Source organism: Equus asinus, chromosome 2 (genome assembly GCF_041296235.1).
Source record: "Equus asinus isolate D_3611 breed Donkey chromosome 2, EquAss-T2T_v2, whole genome shotgun sequence".
NCBI classification, from domain to species: domain Eukaryota; kingdom Metazoa; phylum Chordata; class Mammalia; order Perissodactyla; family Equidae; genus Equus; species Equus asinus.
The window spans coordinates 139,502,484-139,518,186 of NC_091791.1; the positions used below are offsets into that span (position 1 = coordinate 139,502,484).

General features: G+C 42.5%; 1 protein-coding gene across 2 annotated transcripts in view; it reads left to right on the forward strand.

The window, feature by feature from the left end:
* Window positions 1-15,703, forward strand: part of MYO1E (myosin IE) — a 192,194-nt gene that overhangs the window by 136,501 nt on the left and 39,990 nt on the right. For both annotated transcript variants that reach the window (XM_070500699.1, XM_044764793.2), the window contains 2 exons: window positions 4,454-4,560; window positions 10,239-10,337. In XM_070500699.1, coding sequence (XP_070356800.1) covers window positions 4,454-4,560; window positions 10,239-10,337 — 206 coding nt within the window. The remainder of the gene's footprint in view (window positions 1-4,453; window positions 4,561-10,238; window positions 10,338-15,703) is intronic.

Consider the following 15,703-nt stretch of genomic DNA (forward strand, 5'->3'; position numbering starts at 1 on the left):
AAGATGTTTTAAAGAAATCATATGAGTTAAATTCCACCCCAATTTGATAATCAATGGGATCATCAAGTGATTAACAGTAGGGTTCTGGGATTCTATGGCCCATGTTCAAATCCCAGCTCTGGGTTTTACCAGCTGTGTGACTGCCAGCAAGCTCCCCAAACTCTCAGTGCCTCTTTTGCTTTCCATGTAAGATGGAGATCTTAGGCCCTATCTCAAGGGGGTGCTATGATGATTAAATTCAATAATCCGTCTAAGGCCCTATCTCAAGTGGGTGCTATGATGATTAAATTCAATAATCCATCTAAGGCATTTAGCACACTACCTGAAACACAATAAACCCAGAATGTATATGATCTCCTACTACGTTCTGCTCCTTCAGCCCCCTCCCTGTACACCTGTATTCCTCTCTGCTTGATCTTTAGTGGACACATGTCTGCATATGCTGGCCCCCCACCAAGACTGTCCATTCCCCCTCACTGGCTCTGTGTGGCCGAATCCTACTTGTCCTTCTCACAGTGCTCTCCTGGGTAACCCCAGCCTCACGGACACACAGTTGTTTCTGTCTGTTCTATCTGCTGGCTCTTTCTTCTTGGAGTGTGTCACATATGGAAGCCTGCCTCCTCAGCCCCTAGGGCAGGAACACCGCTGGAATAAAGGAAATGATCATTGAAACCTCACAGCAGTGAGAAGATTCCAGTCAAGAGGAGCCTTCGCGTTTCGTGGAGGAAGTCAGATGCAAGCTGGACCTGGAGCCGGAGGGTAGTCCTCTGGGATTGGGGACAATCATGTCAGAGAACTAGAGAAATTTAGCAGTCCTGGGGCAGCCTCTGGATTGAGTTCGCTGGAGCAGAGCTGAGGGCAGGGGGCAGAAGCAGTTCTCGTGAGGCCCCACATGTTAACGTCTGTGCGAAGCTTCTGACTCATGCCTTCACTTCAAGGTCCTGGATAAGGATTAGCTCTGGGCTGGAAAATCTAGTCACAAGACTGTCACATTCAGATCTAAGGGGCCCAGATCATCAAGGTTGCAGTGACTCACTTTCAAGTGGTCTAGATTCTCACTGGAGCTTATTCCCTATGAAAAGGAGGGCAAGGGAAGGGCATTTTTCTTCTTGGAAGACTGGACCCCTTTGTCTTCTTTGCATTGTTGTCTAGTTGAATACTCAAAATTGCCATCTTCTGGGTATACTCAGAATGCTCAGGATGGCAAGGATTGCTGTCCTTGCTATAGGGCGATCAACCTGAAGTAAGCCAGCTTATCTACGGGGGACCATTACTGTGCCTATTCTCACCCCCCAACGGTACCCTCCTTGGTGGACTGTGTGACCTTGTCTGTCTGATGCTGTGCCTCCACACAGGAGTGAAATTCTCCCTGTGTTATATATTCCCTCTAAGACACCTCTTAGAGATGCATGGCCATGGCCCAATCTCTTATACCTTCCGTATCCACCGGATTTTGCAGATATTAAGTATCATCTTAACAATATTCTTGAGGTGTAAATGTTTAAAGAGATCCTGAGTTCCTTGGAAACTTAAATAAAAATTAAATTTATGTTCGAGGTAGTTTTAGGGTTGGGTATTTTATTGTGTTTTAATTCTTTAAAATTTAAAACTGATCTATAGGATTTAATCAATAGGATATTTGTTTGATGAGAAGTCCCGTTATCTTGTTTATAAATAAAAGTATCCTTTCTATATTTAACAGCACTTGATTTTGAGGCTTCACTAAATTCTACATTGTTGTGGTAAGAAGAAAGGGACCAGTTTTGGTTTCTTTTTTTTTTTTTTTTTTTTGTGAGGACGATTAGCCCTGAGCTAACTACTGCCAATCCTCCTCATTTTGCTAAGGAAGACTGGCCCTGAACTAACATCCATGCCCATCTTCCTCTACTTTATACGTGGAATACCTACCACAGCATGGCTGTTGCCAAGCGGTGCCATGTCCGCACCCGGGATCCCAACTGGTGAACCCCAGGCTGCTGAGACACAGAACGTGTGAACTTAACCACTGCACCACCGGGCCGGCCCCCAGGGACCAGTTTTGAAGTTACAGCCAAAGATTAATGCTATAGGGAAATGGAATCAAGCTCAGAGCTGGCAGAGTGGACTGGACTGCAGCTTTATCTAAGAGCCTGGACCTCTAGAGGAGGGGATATGACAGGAGATGCGAGCACCATGTGGAGATTGGACTGGTTGACATTTAACAACTGTTCCAACCTTTAGATTAAGATAGTTGAGGGCTTCTAGTTCGTCTTACTTAGTTTACAGATGGGTAAACTGAGGCCCAGAGAAATTTAGTGATTTGTCATGTAGATTGCAAATAGCAGAGCCGGACCCCAACTCAGGCTTGCTAAGAATCTGTGTTGAGGTTAGAAGGAAGAGCTCTCACCCTAAGCCTTTTCTTACTGTCCTGTCTGTCTGCATATTTTAACCCCCACCCCTGTTGGGCAAGTACTTTTGGTAGCTTTCTGTCCTAACTCATGGACTCTTTTTGTCTGGAGTCAGGATAAATCCAGGTGCTGCTTCCCAACCACCTCAGGGGGCATCTAAAGTTGACTCATAGCGAAATTTAGGATAATTTTGATGGTTACGATGCATTCCTGTTTGCTGAAGTTAGTTAGCTCACAACCTAAAGGCTTCTATCTAAACCTAGCTCATCCAGTTAATTCTCTTTGCCTCACACTAAATTATCCCATCTCTTCCTTAGGAAGGCAAGATAGCATTGCGGTTAAGAAACAGACTTGGTTGCTCATGGACTTGGGTGCAAGCCTCACCTCTGTTGCTTACTGCTTGTGTGATCTTGAGCAATACTTTTATTTCTTTAAGGACCTGTTTTCTTGTCTAAGAAAGGTGAATAATACTAACAGTAGCTACTCATAGAATTGTGAGGCATAAATGAGAAAATCCATGTGTCTAGCCCGTGATGCATGTTCAGTAAATGGTACCCGTTACTGTTTTGAGCTACACAGAGCTATGTCTTACCCTGTGTTTACTGACCCCTGTGTTTTCTTCTGCTAAGGTCAGAAGAAGGTGTGGTGTTAAATACTTAGGACTAAAGAGACTGCCAGGTTATTCTTGGGAATTAAAAGGTTTTAATTAAAATGAAAAAATAAAAATTAAAGAGTTTGGGGACTTAAAAAAAGCTTCGTTATAAGCAATCCTTCCCCAGCTTCACCGTATGTGTTGTAAAGATCATCAGATTTGTTCTCAAGTACAATCTCCATCAACAAAAAAGATAAGCGTCGATTTACTGTCTCCTCATAGGTTTTGCTTTGGTCCTACAGCCTCTGCTACTTGACCCTCGATTCCAAGCATTGCAAAGAATGGTATATTCTGCACATCTCAACAGCGGACTTAGTTCACCAGTGAACATCTTGCTTTGAATATACCCAGGAGTTTTTCTCAAGGGTTTCAGATTTCCCAAACCCACGGAAACAGAAAAGCCCTAATTGAGAGAGAGCTATCTACCGCAGGCAGCTCCCTTCTGCGGACTTTGTAAGGGTTTTCTGGCTTTGCAGATCCTTTTTTCTATTTTCCTTTAGAGGTTTTCTCTCTTCGTGATTTGCTTGGAAGGAGAGTTTGCCTCTGTGCCCCATCCTTGGACCCACAGGATGCTCAGCAGCATGGTGGTGGGAATGCTGATGTGGCTTCTGCTCCCGTTTTTTCAAACTACATTTGAGATACTCATGATTTAAAATACATCATAAGCAATTTCGACTTTATTTATATGGCCTTTTCTGCTTGAACCCAGTTCCACTTTGGGTATCCAATGCACAGGTTGAGAGATGATATTATATTGACTATTTGAAGGAGTACGTTACCTGCCACACTGAAAGGGCTCGGAGTTTGCAGGTTTGTAAGTGGACCTGCTGAGGAAGGAGGGGAATGAAATGGCATAGAAAAGGTTTACAAATTCTGAGATTTTTATGGATCTCCCACCCTTTAGGAATTTCCATCATTTTGATAAGAATATTCTTCACTGTTGGATTACCAGGAAGGAGGATGCAGGGAATTTTGATGACTCATCCTTGCAAATTATTTGTGACCCCCCCCCCAAAAGTTTATGAGAACAATGTATTTGCAAAGACCCTAAATCAATATGAAATTAACTTAATTTGTTAACAGCTGGCATGCTTCCTTGTTCCTCATGAAATGAATTGTATGTGAAGATTTCCTGGGTTTTGGGGGGTTTCGTTTTATTTTATTATATAAAAAAGTCCTAGTTCTTTTCAAAAATCTAATTTCAAATCCATTTATGAGGGTTAAAATCATCATAAAAGTCAGTAGTGCTTTAAGAAAGAGTAGCAGACCTGATTAAGCCTAACGAACAAATTGTCCTGAAGATGAATTTCTAGTTCTGCCTTCCCACACTGGAGTTTCACAGGTCTCTTTTTGACAGTTGGTCTGCTGTAGAGAAAGTCCCCTGTTTCTAACTCATGTTATTCTTCCTTTCTAGAAACAAGCCAATGACCTTGTGAACACTCTGATGAAATGTACACCTCACTACATTCGTTGCATAAAACCAAATGAAACCAAGAAGCCCAAAGACTGGGAGGAAAGCAGGTATGTGAAGACGGCAGTGGGGGAGGTCAAAGCCAGCTGAGGTGGGGCCCCAGCACATTTTCCCTCTGCTCAACATGGGCCATCCTGCGTCCAAGGCAGAGTCAAGTTAAATTGCCTTCAGATGTGTCTCAAGTCCTTGTGTCTTAACTTTTTCAGGATGTAGCCTATATATATTTTTTTCCCTCCTTGTCTTTGCCTAAACTGCTAGCCGTGCCATTCAGTTCAGAATTAGCAATTTATAATGTTGGTCTTGGCTAGTCTGGGAGCAAATGGAAAAAAGAAAAACCTTAATACCGCCGAGTCAGGATGGTTTTAAAATTAGTTTGAGGCTCTGAGTAGACATTCTGAGTACACTCAGCTCCTCATTGGCACCCACAGGATGTGGCCTAGAATGCTTAGCTCGGGGTTGAAAGTGAAGGTCTGAAGCACTGGTCAAAAAAAGCAATCTGTCCTTCACTGTTGCTCGTGAGGATACTGTAGGCATACTGTCGATTCTGTGATTCCCCCCGAGGACTGTGTTGATGAGCAGAATGACTGTCTCTGGGAAGGAATAAGCCAAAGGGAGACATGGTGGCACATAAGCATGCACAGAGCCCTCTCTGCCCCGGCTTCTGAGGAATGCTGTGTCACTCTTCCTCCTACAACTGGCATTTAGGGATGTGGCCTATGCAGGATGGAATGGAGGTGTTAAAACAGAAAACGTTAAGATAATGACTAGAGAATATAGTTTTTATATCCAGCTGAGGGATCCAAACACACATTCCTGAGGCGTCACCCCACTGTCCATAGGAACATGGGAAGCAGGGCTTGGGAGGGACCTTGTGAGTGGCTTGGACTATAGAGAAGAGCCCTGCCATTGTCACCAGATAATCAAGTCTCTGGGTGCAAGCATACCAAAATGACTATCTTTTTTCTTTTCTCTCTTGGAGAAAAATAGACTCTTTTAGGTATCAAGTGACTTAATCAAGGTTAAACTCCAACAAGAAGACCAGGGTCCTAGCTGCTAATTACCTCCTCTGAGAGACATGTCTAGGTCCATTTCCCATACTATCAGCAAGATCCTTTCTAACCCATGGCAGACAGATGAACTTGATACTTTACAGGAAGGAAAAGATAAATAGTGAAGAAAATACCCAAGTTCGGACATTCACTGTTGCAAGTCCTTCTTTGTATTTTCACACATCGTGGTGCAGCCCAAGTCTGTTTCCCACCTTAAGATGCTACTGGGGTGTAGCAGCCTTCCATTTAGTCAATTCACGATATTCTGAAAAATCTCATCAATAGATGAGTGTTCCTAAAGCATCCTTTCTATTGAATTGCGGAAATTTTTCCATTTAAGGTAACTAAGGTTCCTCTTACAATATCATCCAGGAATGACATTCAGGCTCTGATGAGGAACTCACTCCTCCTGGGTCATCAGTCCACCTTTGGGTGACTCTTGCTATTAGGAGGCTCTATAGTCCTTCTCTAAATCAGTTTTACCCTAATCCTACCTCTCTAATGTGCTGCAAGAATAGTTCTCCTGACTTTTCCATTTGGCAGCTCTTCTGTCAGTTCAAGGCAGTCATCGTGTTTCCCTGGAATCTTCTCTTCCACCGGCTCATCACTCTCAGTTCCTTCAGCAGTTCCTCTGAGGGAACTGGACCTGGAATCCCACCGTTCCCCTCCTTGGTCATTCCCCTGGATGGACTTAATTTGCCCTCTGCTTTTCTGAAATGTGTCACTCAGTTTCTCCTTTGAGGCCTAGAGGGGAGCAGTATTGTCACCTCTTCCCACCTGAAGATAGAAAATGTCAGTTTCTTGCCTTCCTACACTAGTTCTCAAGCTTGAGCATGCATCGGAATATCCCCTGGAGGGCTTATTAATCCTCAAGATTCCTGAGCCCCACTCCCAGAGTTTCTGACTCACTGGGTCTGGCGTGGGGCCCAAGAATGTGCATTTTTAAGAAGCTCCCAGATGATGCTAGTGATGATGGTTTGAGCCTCATACTGAGAACAGCTGATCTAGAGCATGGGGCTGGACTGTGGTTTGGAAAAATGGAATCCTGGTGTTGGCCTGTCACTATCTAGTTTGAGTGAGACACTTCATCTCCTCAGTCCTCAGTGTCTTCCTCTCTAAACTGAGAGGGTCAATCCAGAATGGGATCTCCTTCGTCGGACAGAAGAAACTCTCCCAGGTCTGTTCCCCCATGTCTGTCAGCCTTCCTCTGCCTGTCTCTGTATCACTCCTACACTCACCCCCTCACACGTTCACACACATGCATATCACACTCAGCTCTCATGCACACACACACACACGCGCGCGCGCGTGGAAGGATGGTGTCGTAGGCAACTTCAGAGAAAAATCACAAGAGTCTTGGTAGCAGAGGTGTTGCTAAGGGGTGCCTTAGCCCGCCATTCCCCTACTTCAGACTCCACCTAGCTTCCTTTCCCCAGCCTTCCCAACAAACGTGATCTTAAATGAAAACGTCTCGCTCACCCTGCAGATGCACTACCTCCCCAGCACTCTCCCCTACCCCACATAGATTGCTCTGCTCAAAGTTTCTCTAAATAGAGAGATTTTGCAATAGCTACAGGCTGGAAGTTCCCCGACCCTGATGCTACCTTCTCATAACATCTAAACTGATTCATTGGAATATCAGAAAATGGAGAAATTAAGACAGTGGTACATTTCTTCAGTAAAACTTCATAGAATTTCCCCATGGTGTTTTCCTCTTTTTTTAAAAAAAAATCATATCCCTTATTTGAATTGCAGGAAGGAATTTCATAACATATATTCATGTAAACTGCTTTTAAGAAGTCTAAGGTACTCGTTGGTCAAGTGTTGGCTTCCATTTCCAGCAGGATCGCTTCCCGGGACTCTCCCCAACCCTCCTATTCCCGGTTCGGTTTATCGTGTGACAGATGGTTTCACTTCATCTGTGAGTGTGGAGCGTCGGAGTCTGTGAAAGGGCGGTGCGCTTTATTGGCGGGGATTACACGGTCAATTGAAGTCCTTGGTGGACAGGGTTACTCATTCCACAAGTTTATAGGGTGTGGTTTATTTTTCCTTTCCTGTTGGAAATGTGTTTTTGTTTGGCTGTGGCAAAGTTGTCTGCCCCGGATTCTGAATTGCTGCCCTAGCCGAGCTCTCAGGCCTTGACCTACTTGAATTAATGGCCAAGGACAGTGGTGAACAGGACTCCCTGCAAGGAGAGGAGATGGCACAACTGATTGCCAGTCTGGCTGATGTTTACTGAGGAAATGACAGTGCTCCAAGGATATGGAGAAATCACCTTGGATCCTTTGATTACATGAAACTTTAAACATGACAGAATTTGCTAAACTAGTTGTCCTGTTGAAGAAAATTCCTATGAGAAAATTTCCTGATGATGGAAGTCATATTGAATGAACAATGTTTTATCATGAGGCATCACGTTTGCCTATGTGATTCATGGGAAAGGAACGTTTCCACTTGATTTAACGGGTGATGTGTGCCCTGCCTCAAAAGTTTGAGGTGAAGCCAATATTTAATGAAAAGTACTAAAATGAGCAAATATCTAAAACTGGGAACCTCGTGGGTACTTTTTACAGTAGAGAAAAGGCCAGTGGTGAGTTTCAGATTTGGAGGATGAGAGAAAGGAAAATTTTGGTCATGCGTCACTTCATGACTGGGATACGTTCTGAGAAATGTATCATTAGGCAATTTCGTCGTTGTGTAAACATCACAGAGTGTACTTACACAAACCTAGATGGTATAGCCTACGACACACCTAGGCTATATGGCACAAATCTGGTGGGACTACTCTTGTATATGTGGTCTGTTGTTGACTCAAATGTCATTTTGCAGCATGTGACTGTAATTATTTTCTTGAATCAGATTTCTGCCCCTTTAGTTAACCAGATTATGTGTCAAAAATCAGATGTGGATGTTGAATATTGGTTCTTTATCTAAAGGCTTTTTAAAAAGTTACTTATCTCGAAGGGGTTGACATTTCTGGAGGCTAGTTCAAGTAAGACCAGCTGGACTTGAGACGTTTCAAGCATCACTCACTGTGTGACCTCGTCCTTCCCAGGGCAATCAAGGTTCTACCCTGTCTTTCAGCTTAATTTCCCACCTCGTCCTGTGCCCCTGCCTTTCTCTCTTTTGCACCTGGTGAATTCAACTTCGCCTTCCAGGCCCAGCACGTCACCACTTCTGGGAATCCTCTCTCTATAAAAAATCCATTTCCTTCTCTAGTCTCCTTGTCCTGATTTACTTATTGTAGCTGTGAATATGGTAGAATAATAACAGCCTTACATTGGCTCATGCCGGTAGCTGGCTAAGTCCTTTATATGGAATGTACTCAACTAGGACGAAAGAACTAATGTCACCATCCCCATTTTACGAAGTGGAAACTGAGGCTCAGAGAGGTTACATAGTGGCAGAGCCAGGGGTGTCCTAGGAACCTAACTCCAGATCCTGGCTCTTGACCACCATACTGTCTGTGAGGTCTTCATCAGGAACCCTAGCACTGGCCTTTTTTGGTATCCCTAGCACCTTGCGTAGCGTGACTCATAGTGGCACAGAGTGGATGTCAGCAAATGCGGGGCTTCGTTGGAAATGATGGGTTTCATGAGAGCCTTTCTGAGGAGACAACTGTCAGGAATCTGTGAGCAGCTGTAAGGAGGGTGCTGCTAGTTGCTTTTCAGCACAGCAGACTCGTGAGGGGCCGTTCTCTAGAATCCATCATTAGTGCAGTTGACCCTAAATGTACTGAAGGGGGAGCTGCCTCCCTGCCCCAGCACAATCGTGACGTCCCATCTTCAAAAGAGAGAGAAAGTCTCCTTATTTCTCATTTTCCTCAAATATCCTCTTTCCAAATGTCTATATTCAACCAACCGGCATAATAGGCAGCAAAGGCCCTATTTATCTCCCTGGAGTGGACGATCAGAAGCTAGTGTCCAGGATCTGTCACTTGGCTTCTAGGACCCTGAGCTTCTCAGCAAGGGGTGGCTTTTCGCAATTCACATGTCTGTGCACCAGCCCAGATGCAACAGGCCTACCAAACCAGAGTCTCCAAGGGGTGGGCCGTGGGCCATGGGGCACTTTCTTTCTGAAAATCCGCTGTGTTGTGAGAGCGTCGGTCTACTGCTACCCTGCATCCATTTTCCAAAACACACCGGTAGTTTTTACTATTATAAAAACCAACTAAAACTATAATTTACATATATTTTTTAGAACATTTTTAACTTAGGTGTTTGAAATTAATAGTTTTATATACCTTTTTTTACCTTGTATGTGAAAAGCCTAGAAATATACTCTCCTTAGATCTAGAATCACGATTAAACTTAAAGTTGATGTTGAGAACAGCTCTAGCGTCATTTAATTCAAAAGTTAAAGAGTTCTTTCCTTTAGTCTTTTGAAAAACTGGTATTTTTGTTCATAATCTGGGTGATAGGTAGTAAATAGCTTTTTATTTTACTATTTTTTAAGATAAACATGTCAGGTCTCTTCTGTAATTGCTGTATTTCACAATAAAATATTTTTTAAATTATTATTATGTAACCTGAGGGTCAGCTCAGACTCTGAACACTATAAATTGTAGTGTTTTCAGTGTGCTTCCCTGCAGCTTGCACTGGGGGTTTAGGGGGATGGGAGTAGGAGAAAGGATCACAGAATTATCAGCTAATGTCCTGGCTCCATTTTCTCCTTCATAGGGTAAAGCACCAAGTCGAATACCTGGGTCTGAAAGAAAACATTCGAGTGAGAAGAGCTGGTTACGCCTATCGGCGCATCTTCCAAAAGTTCCTCCAGAGGTAACGAACCGGTGACTGTGGACGCTTTTGTTTGAGACAGGTTTAGTGAACCAGATATAATTTACATACCATACAATTCACCCACTTAAAGTATGCAATTTGTTGGCTTTTAATATATTCATAGAGTTGTGCGTCCATTGCCACAACTAATTTTAGAATGTTTTCATCACTCCAAAAAGAAATCCCACTTCCCTAGTTGTCACCCCCACTTCGCCTCTTGCCCCCTGAGCTAGGCAAATACTTCTTTCTGTCTCTATAGATTTGCCTATTCCAGGGATTGCTATAGATAGAAACATGGAATATGTGTCCTTTGTGTCTGGCTTCTTTCACTTAGCATAATGTTTTCAAGAGTCATCATTGTTGTAACATATACACTGATTCCTGCTCTTTGCCAAATAGTATTCCATTGCACCAATACTCCAATGTATCATATTTTCTTGTTCATTCAAGTGATAGACATTAGCTGTTTCCACTTTTTGACTGTTATGAATAATGAAAAATGCTGTTATCAACATTCACATACATGTTTTTGTGTGGACATATGTTTTCATTTCTCTTGGGTATGTACGTAAAATTGGAATTGCTGGGTCATATGGTAACTCTATGTTTAACCCTTTTGATGAACTGATAGTTTTCCAAACTGACTATACCATTTACATCCCCACCAGTGGTGTTTAAGGGTTCTGGTTTATCTGCGTTCTTGTCAACATTTGTTATTATCTAACTTTTTGATTCTAGCCATCCTAGTGAGTATGAAGTGGTATCTCATGGTGGTTTTGATTTGCATTTCTCTGATGGGAAATAATATTGAGCATATTTCCATGTGCTTCTTGGCCATTAGAGAAATACCTGTTCAGGTCCTTTGCCCACTTTTTAATTGGGTTGTCCTTTTATTATTAAGTTGTAGCAGGATCTTTTTACTGTCATTTATTGTACAATAAATTAGTAGCCACAAGTATTTGGTCTGTTTAGTGTAACATGTAAGTTCAGAAATTTGTGATAATTGTGACACGGGAAGGGCTGGGTTTAACTTGACTGAGCAAATTAATAGTATGAAGACAATTTAGGAAAATATTTAACCTACTTAAGAAAACAAGCATAAAGTATTTAACTTTAAAATTTTGTACAGTCCATATATAAATTTTAACTGATTTTTTATATTTCCATTAAAGTGTATTTGGCAGGACCTGTAGTTAAATTGTTCTTATTTTGTGTTGTTTTTGAAAAGGATAAAACTTAGTGTCCTTAAGATGTTACATGGTTCTGACTTCTCTAATGATCCTTTTCTACATCGATTTAATTTCATTTAAGAAAGAAGGAAGTCATATTCAGCATTTTAATCGGAAAGTGCTTATGTCTTCCTGGTATATGATACAGAAACAGGATGTAAGATTTTTTTTTAATCTCAGTTTTATCTAACAAAGAGATAGCAGGCTAAAAAAGAGCTTAAGTACTGTCTTTGAAATCCAGGACTTCTGATAAAGTAGTTTTTCCTTCGGGGCTGTTGTTATTTCTCGTGCCAGGAGACTGGGGTGGCTGACCTACTGGTCATCAATGTGGGTCGTCATATGTGGAAGGTCATTCACGTGGAAGTTCAGGAGTGCTTAACAAAAGGGTGGATCATTCCATACTATAAAACCTCATTGACTCTGTCCGCACACATTCCAGATTCCTGCTAATTTGGGAGGAAGGTTAGACTAGGAATAAAATTCACCCTCATGGCTCTCTGCATTAAAGGGGCCACTACACCTTTAGTATAAGTAGAGCCTAATGAAAAGAAGTATTTAGGAAGCTGAGAGAGTAAATTTGTAGAGCTCTTGCATCATCATAGCAGCATCCATTTGCTGATATACAACTGAGATGTTAATTATGAAAGACTTTGCTTTTCTTTAAATAATCAATAACGCTATCTTAGAACAAGATTTCTCAACCTCAGCTATTAACGTTTTAAGCTGGATGAGTCTTTGTCGTGGGGGCCATCCCATGTGTTGTAGAATGTTTAACAACTTCCTTGGCCTCTACACACCAGATGCCAGTATTTGCACCCCCCGAGCTGTGACAACCAGAAGTATATCCTAGATGGTTGCCTAATGTCCCCAGGGCGAAAGCCAGTTGAGAACCATGGCTTAGATAATCATTAAAGTTTTTGCAAAACTGCATTTCTTTGAAAATACCCTTTTTTAATTAAGAGGGAAAAAATTAAAAACAGAATGAAAAGTATTTCCTCCATCTTTCCCCAATTCAGAAAGGCTTGCCCTCAACCATTCTGAAACTTTTATAATTTTATTCTGCTTCAGTATTTTCCCTACACTTAAAAACTATTTGATACTTGCAAATTCTCTCTCATTGGCATTACTATTGAAAACTGATCAGATATTTAAAAAAATCTAATCTCAGGGCTGGCCCCATGGCACTGTGTTTAAGTTTCACGGGCTCTGCTTTGGTGGCCTGGGTTTTCAGATTCATATCCCAGTCACAGACCTACACCATTTGTCAGCCATGCTGTGGCAGCAACCCACATATAAAGTGGAGGAAGATTAGCGTAGATGTTAGCTCAGGGCTAATCTTCCTCAGCAGAAGAAAAAAAATCTAATCTTGATTTTTTTTTTTTGAGAAACCAATTCTGAAAGACCTCCTTCCTTCCATATTATTCAAAAACAAACAAACCAACAAACTTGACATTATTAGCAATGCTGTGAACTCCAGTGCACTGAGGAGAGCAGGAAGTCTGCGCTCTCCTTGCAGAAATGTCTCAGGTAGCAGGAGCAGGCTGCATTACTTGTTTGCAGAAGCTCCTGAAATGAGCTGTGACATGACCCCTCATTAGCTATACTATCTGGACCTCTCTCAAGTGCCATGCTAGCTCTGTGACTCCATGCACAGTACTTTCTTCTGTGCCTTACACAGAGTAAATGTTTAGTGAATATATATCATGCCCTGTGCGTTGAGGGCCTTTCATTGAAATGATTCTATCCATAGGTGCCTCCCTTCTTGGCTTTCCTGCTGTGGTCTTTTCCTTTCAGAAGAGACAAATGGGCGGCCCTGTCTGATAAAAAGCAGGCTCTTTTGATGTTGTCATCCTTCTTTTGATTTGAGAATACTTGGAGGAGAATAAAAATAAAAGTTTGGAATGACACTTATTTTTCAATAGGAAGTATATTTTTAGTCTCCCTCTCAAAAATGGCTGGAAAGCCACATCTGTCAGTGGGCAGGGAATATTTCTCTGGAGACAACACCATTTTCCATAAGGTGTGTGAGTCTAGGATCCTGGTCATGTCGAATTGGTCCAGAGTCTGCCTCTTACTGTCTCATCCTGTGATCTCCTGTGAGTAATTGAATCATCTCTTGCTTTTATTATCTCCATGGCTGAGAGAAAAGGCTTTGTTTATAAAGTTGCTTTCTAGATGTCCACGGAAGGGCTGCCAAGTAAGAAACAGAAAGTAATAACTTGAAGGGAAAGGATGTATTAATACCCAGCACAACTATCCACAGGTGCATGCATTCTACACCCATCCGTGGGCAGGAAGCCCACAGGTCTAAACAGAGCAGTGGTTCGGACACTACCTAGAGCTTAGAAAATAGGAAACAGGGGCTTTCTGTGTGTGTTTATTTCCTCTCTGAAAAATCCTTTATATTTATTAAAGTCATCCCTCTTGACTGAGAATTGGAGACTAAAAATCAAAAGATGCCTTAATTTGCTCACTAGTGGGCCATGTGCTCTTGAAGTAAATCCTGCACTGCTCTAAGCAGTAGAAGGAAGACCCCTCATTCACCACCTGCCCAATGCAACTTTCATGCTTTTAGAAAATGATAAAAAGTTGTTGGAAATGGCAGCCACCTTGACTCTCAGCTTGGGAAAATATCTGCAAATTCTTAGAAAACACTTTCTGAGCTAGGCAGCCTGTGCTCCTTACTGTGGTTGGGAGAAATAAACCCAAATGTGGATTCTGATTCTTAGGAAGGTAAATGTGATAGGGACATAAGACATTTGCAAAATTCATCTTGTAGCACCATTTATACTTCCTCACAAACACATTTCCCTTGACCTTGACCCAGCTCTTCAGAATGTGGAGGTGGAAAAGGGATGCTTGTGAGGAAAGGCATTCCATGTCCTGGGCAAGAAAGAAGAAAGAATAGGAAGATCAGGAAAGCCTGAAGTGTGGAGAGCATCCCCCTGACCTCCAGGATCTTTGTGTGCTTAATTCCAGGTGCCAATAGCTGGAAGTCACTGGGATCTGGGCTGCCTTTCCTCTTAGGAGGAAACATTAGATTGGTCAGCTAAGAGCTAACAAGGAGCCCACCAGTCCAAGGGCAGGAAAGAGAATTCCAGGCAGAGGAAACAGCCAGTGCAAAGGCCTTGAGGTGACATATTGGCATATTTGAGTCTTAAACTGGAAATACCTCATGAAAGGCCTGTAAGCTGTTATCCTCATCTCTCCAAAATTATCACAGGCATCAATTAGGCAGTGCACCATTGCCTTGTGCAACCTGTTCCCACCAGAGTATCCTGGAGAAAGACGAGTGAACTGGATGTACTTACTATGTGGGAGCATATTATACTAGAAATATGCCCTGGTCTCTTGGGTGGGATACAAAAGGAAGTGAAGAGGATGCATCAGCCTTCGTGAAAGCCCTTTAAGGGGACCGCTACAAGTGGGCCATGGCCGGTGAGCCCTGGAAATGCCAGGCCATCCCCATGTCTTACCCAGACCCTCACTATAGAGAAGGGAGAGAGAGTCTCTGTAAAAACAGGTTCCTCGCTGTCAAAAGACAAATGAGAAATACAGGATTATTTTAACAGGGGAAAAGTGTGACTTGCAAAGAGCTACCTATTCACAGTTGCACAATAAAGATACTTTATCATCTTGATTAGCTCAAGCCAGGCAAAACTATGCTGTTAGAATCTTCACCTTTTCTTTCTCGCCCACACCCTGCATGAACTTTTCTCCCTCATCTGTTTAGATTGCCAGTACCTGTCTGCTTCCTCACCAGGTCCCCCAATGGTGTCTAGAAAGCTTCTGCTGTCAGTCATTTGTATGTGGCTTAATTTGTTTCATTGACTTCATTATGCCACATATGAAATGTATTCCTGCTAACGTATGGCTTCAAATAGGCATTTTTGTTTTTAAGCTTTTTATCTCTAATTAGGGAATAGGAGGATGCACTGCTCCAGGAAATTTACGACATTATCAGGCAAGACGTGGATATTGGGGAGGAGCAGAGAGGGTCCAGAGAATCACCTTAGTCCAAACCAGCTGGCCCTAAGGGTGGGATCATATCTGGTTCTTTCTTCTTAAGGAGCCCTGGGTCCCGAAAGGAGGGCTGCTCTTCTCAAGGGTTCCTCCTCTCTTGGATGCCATAAATCA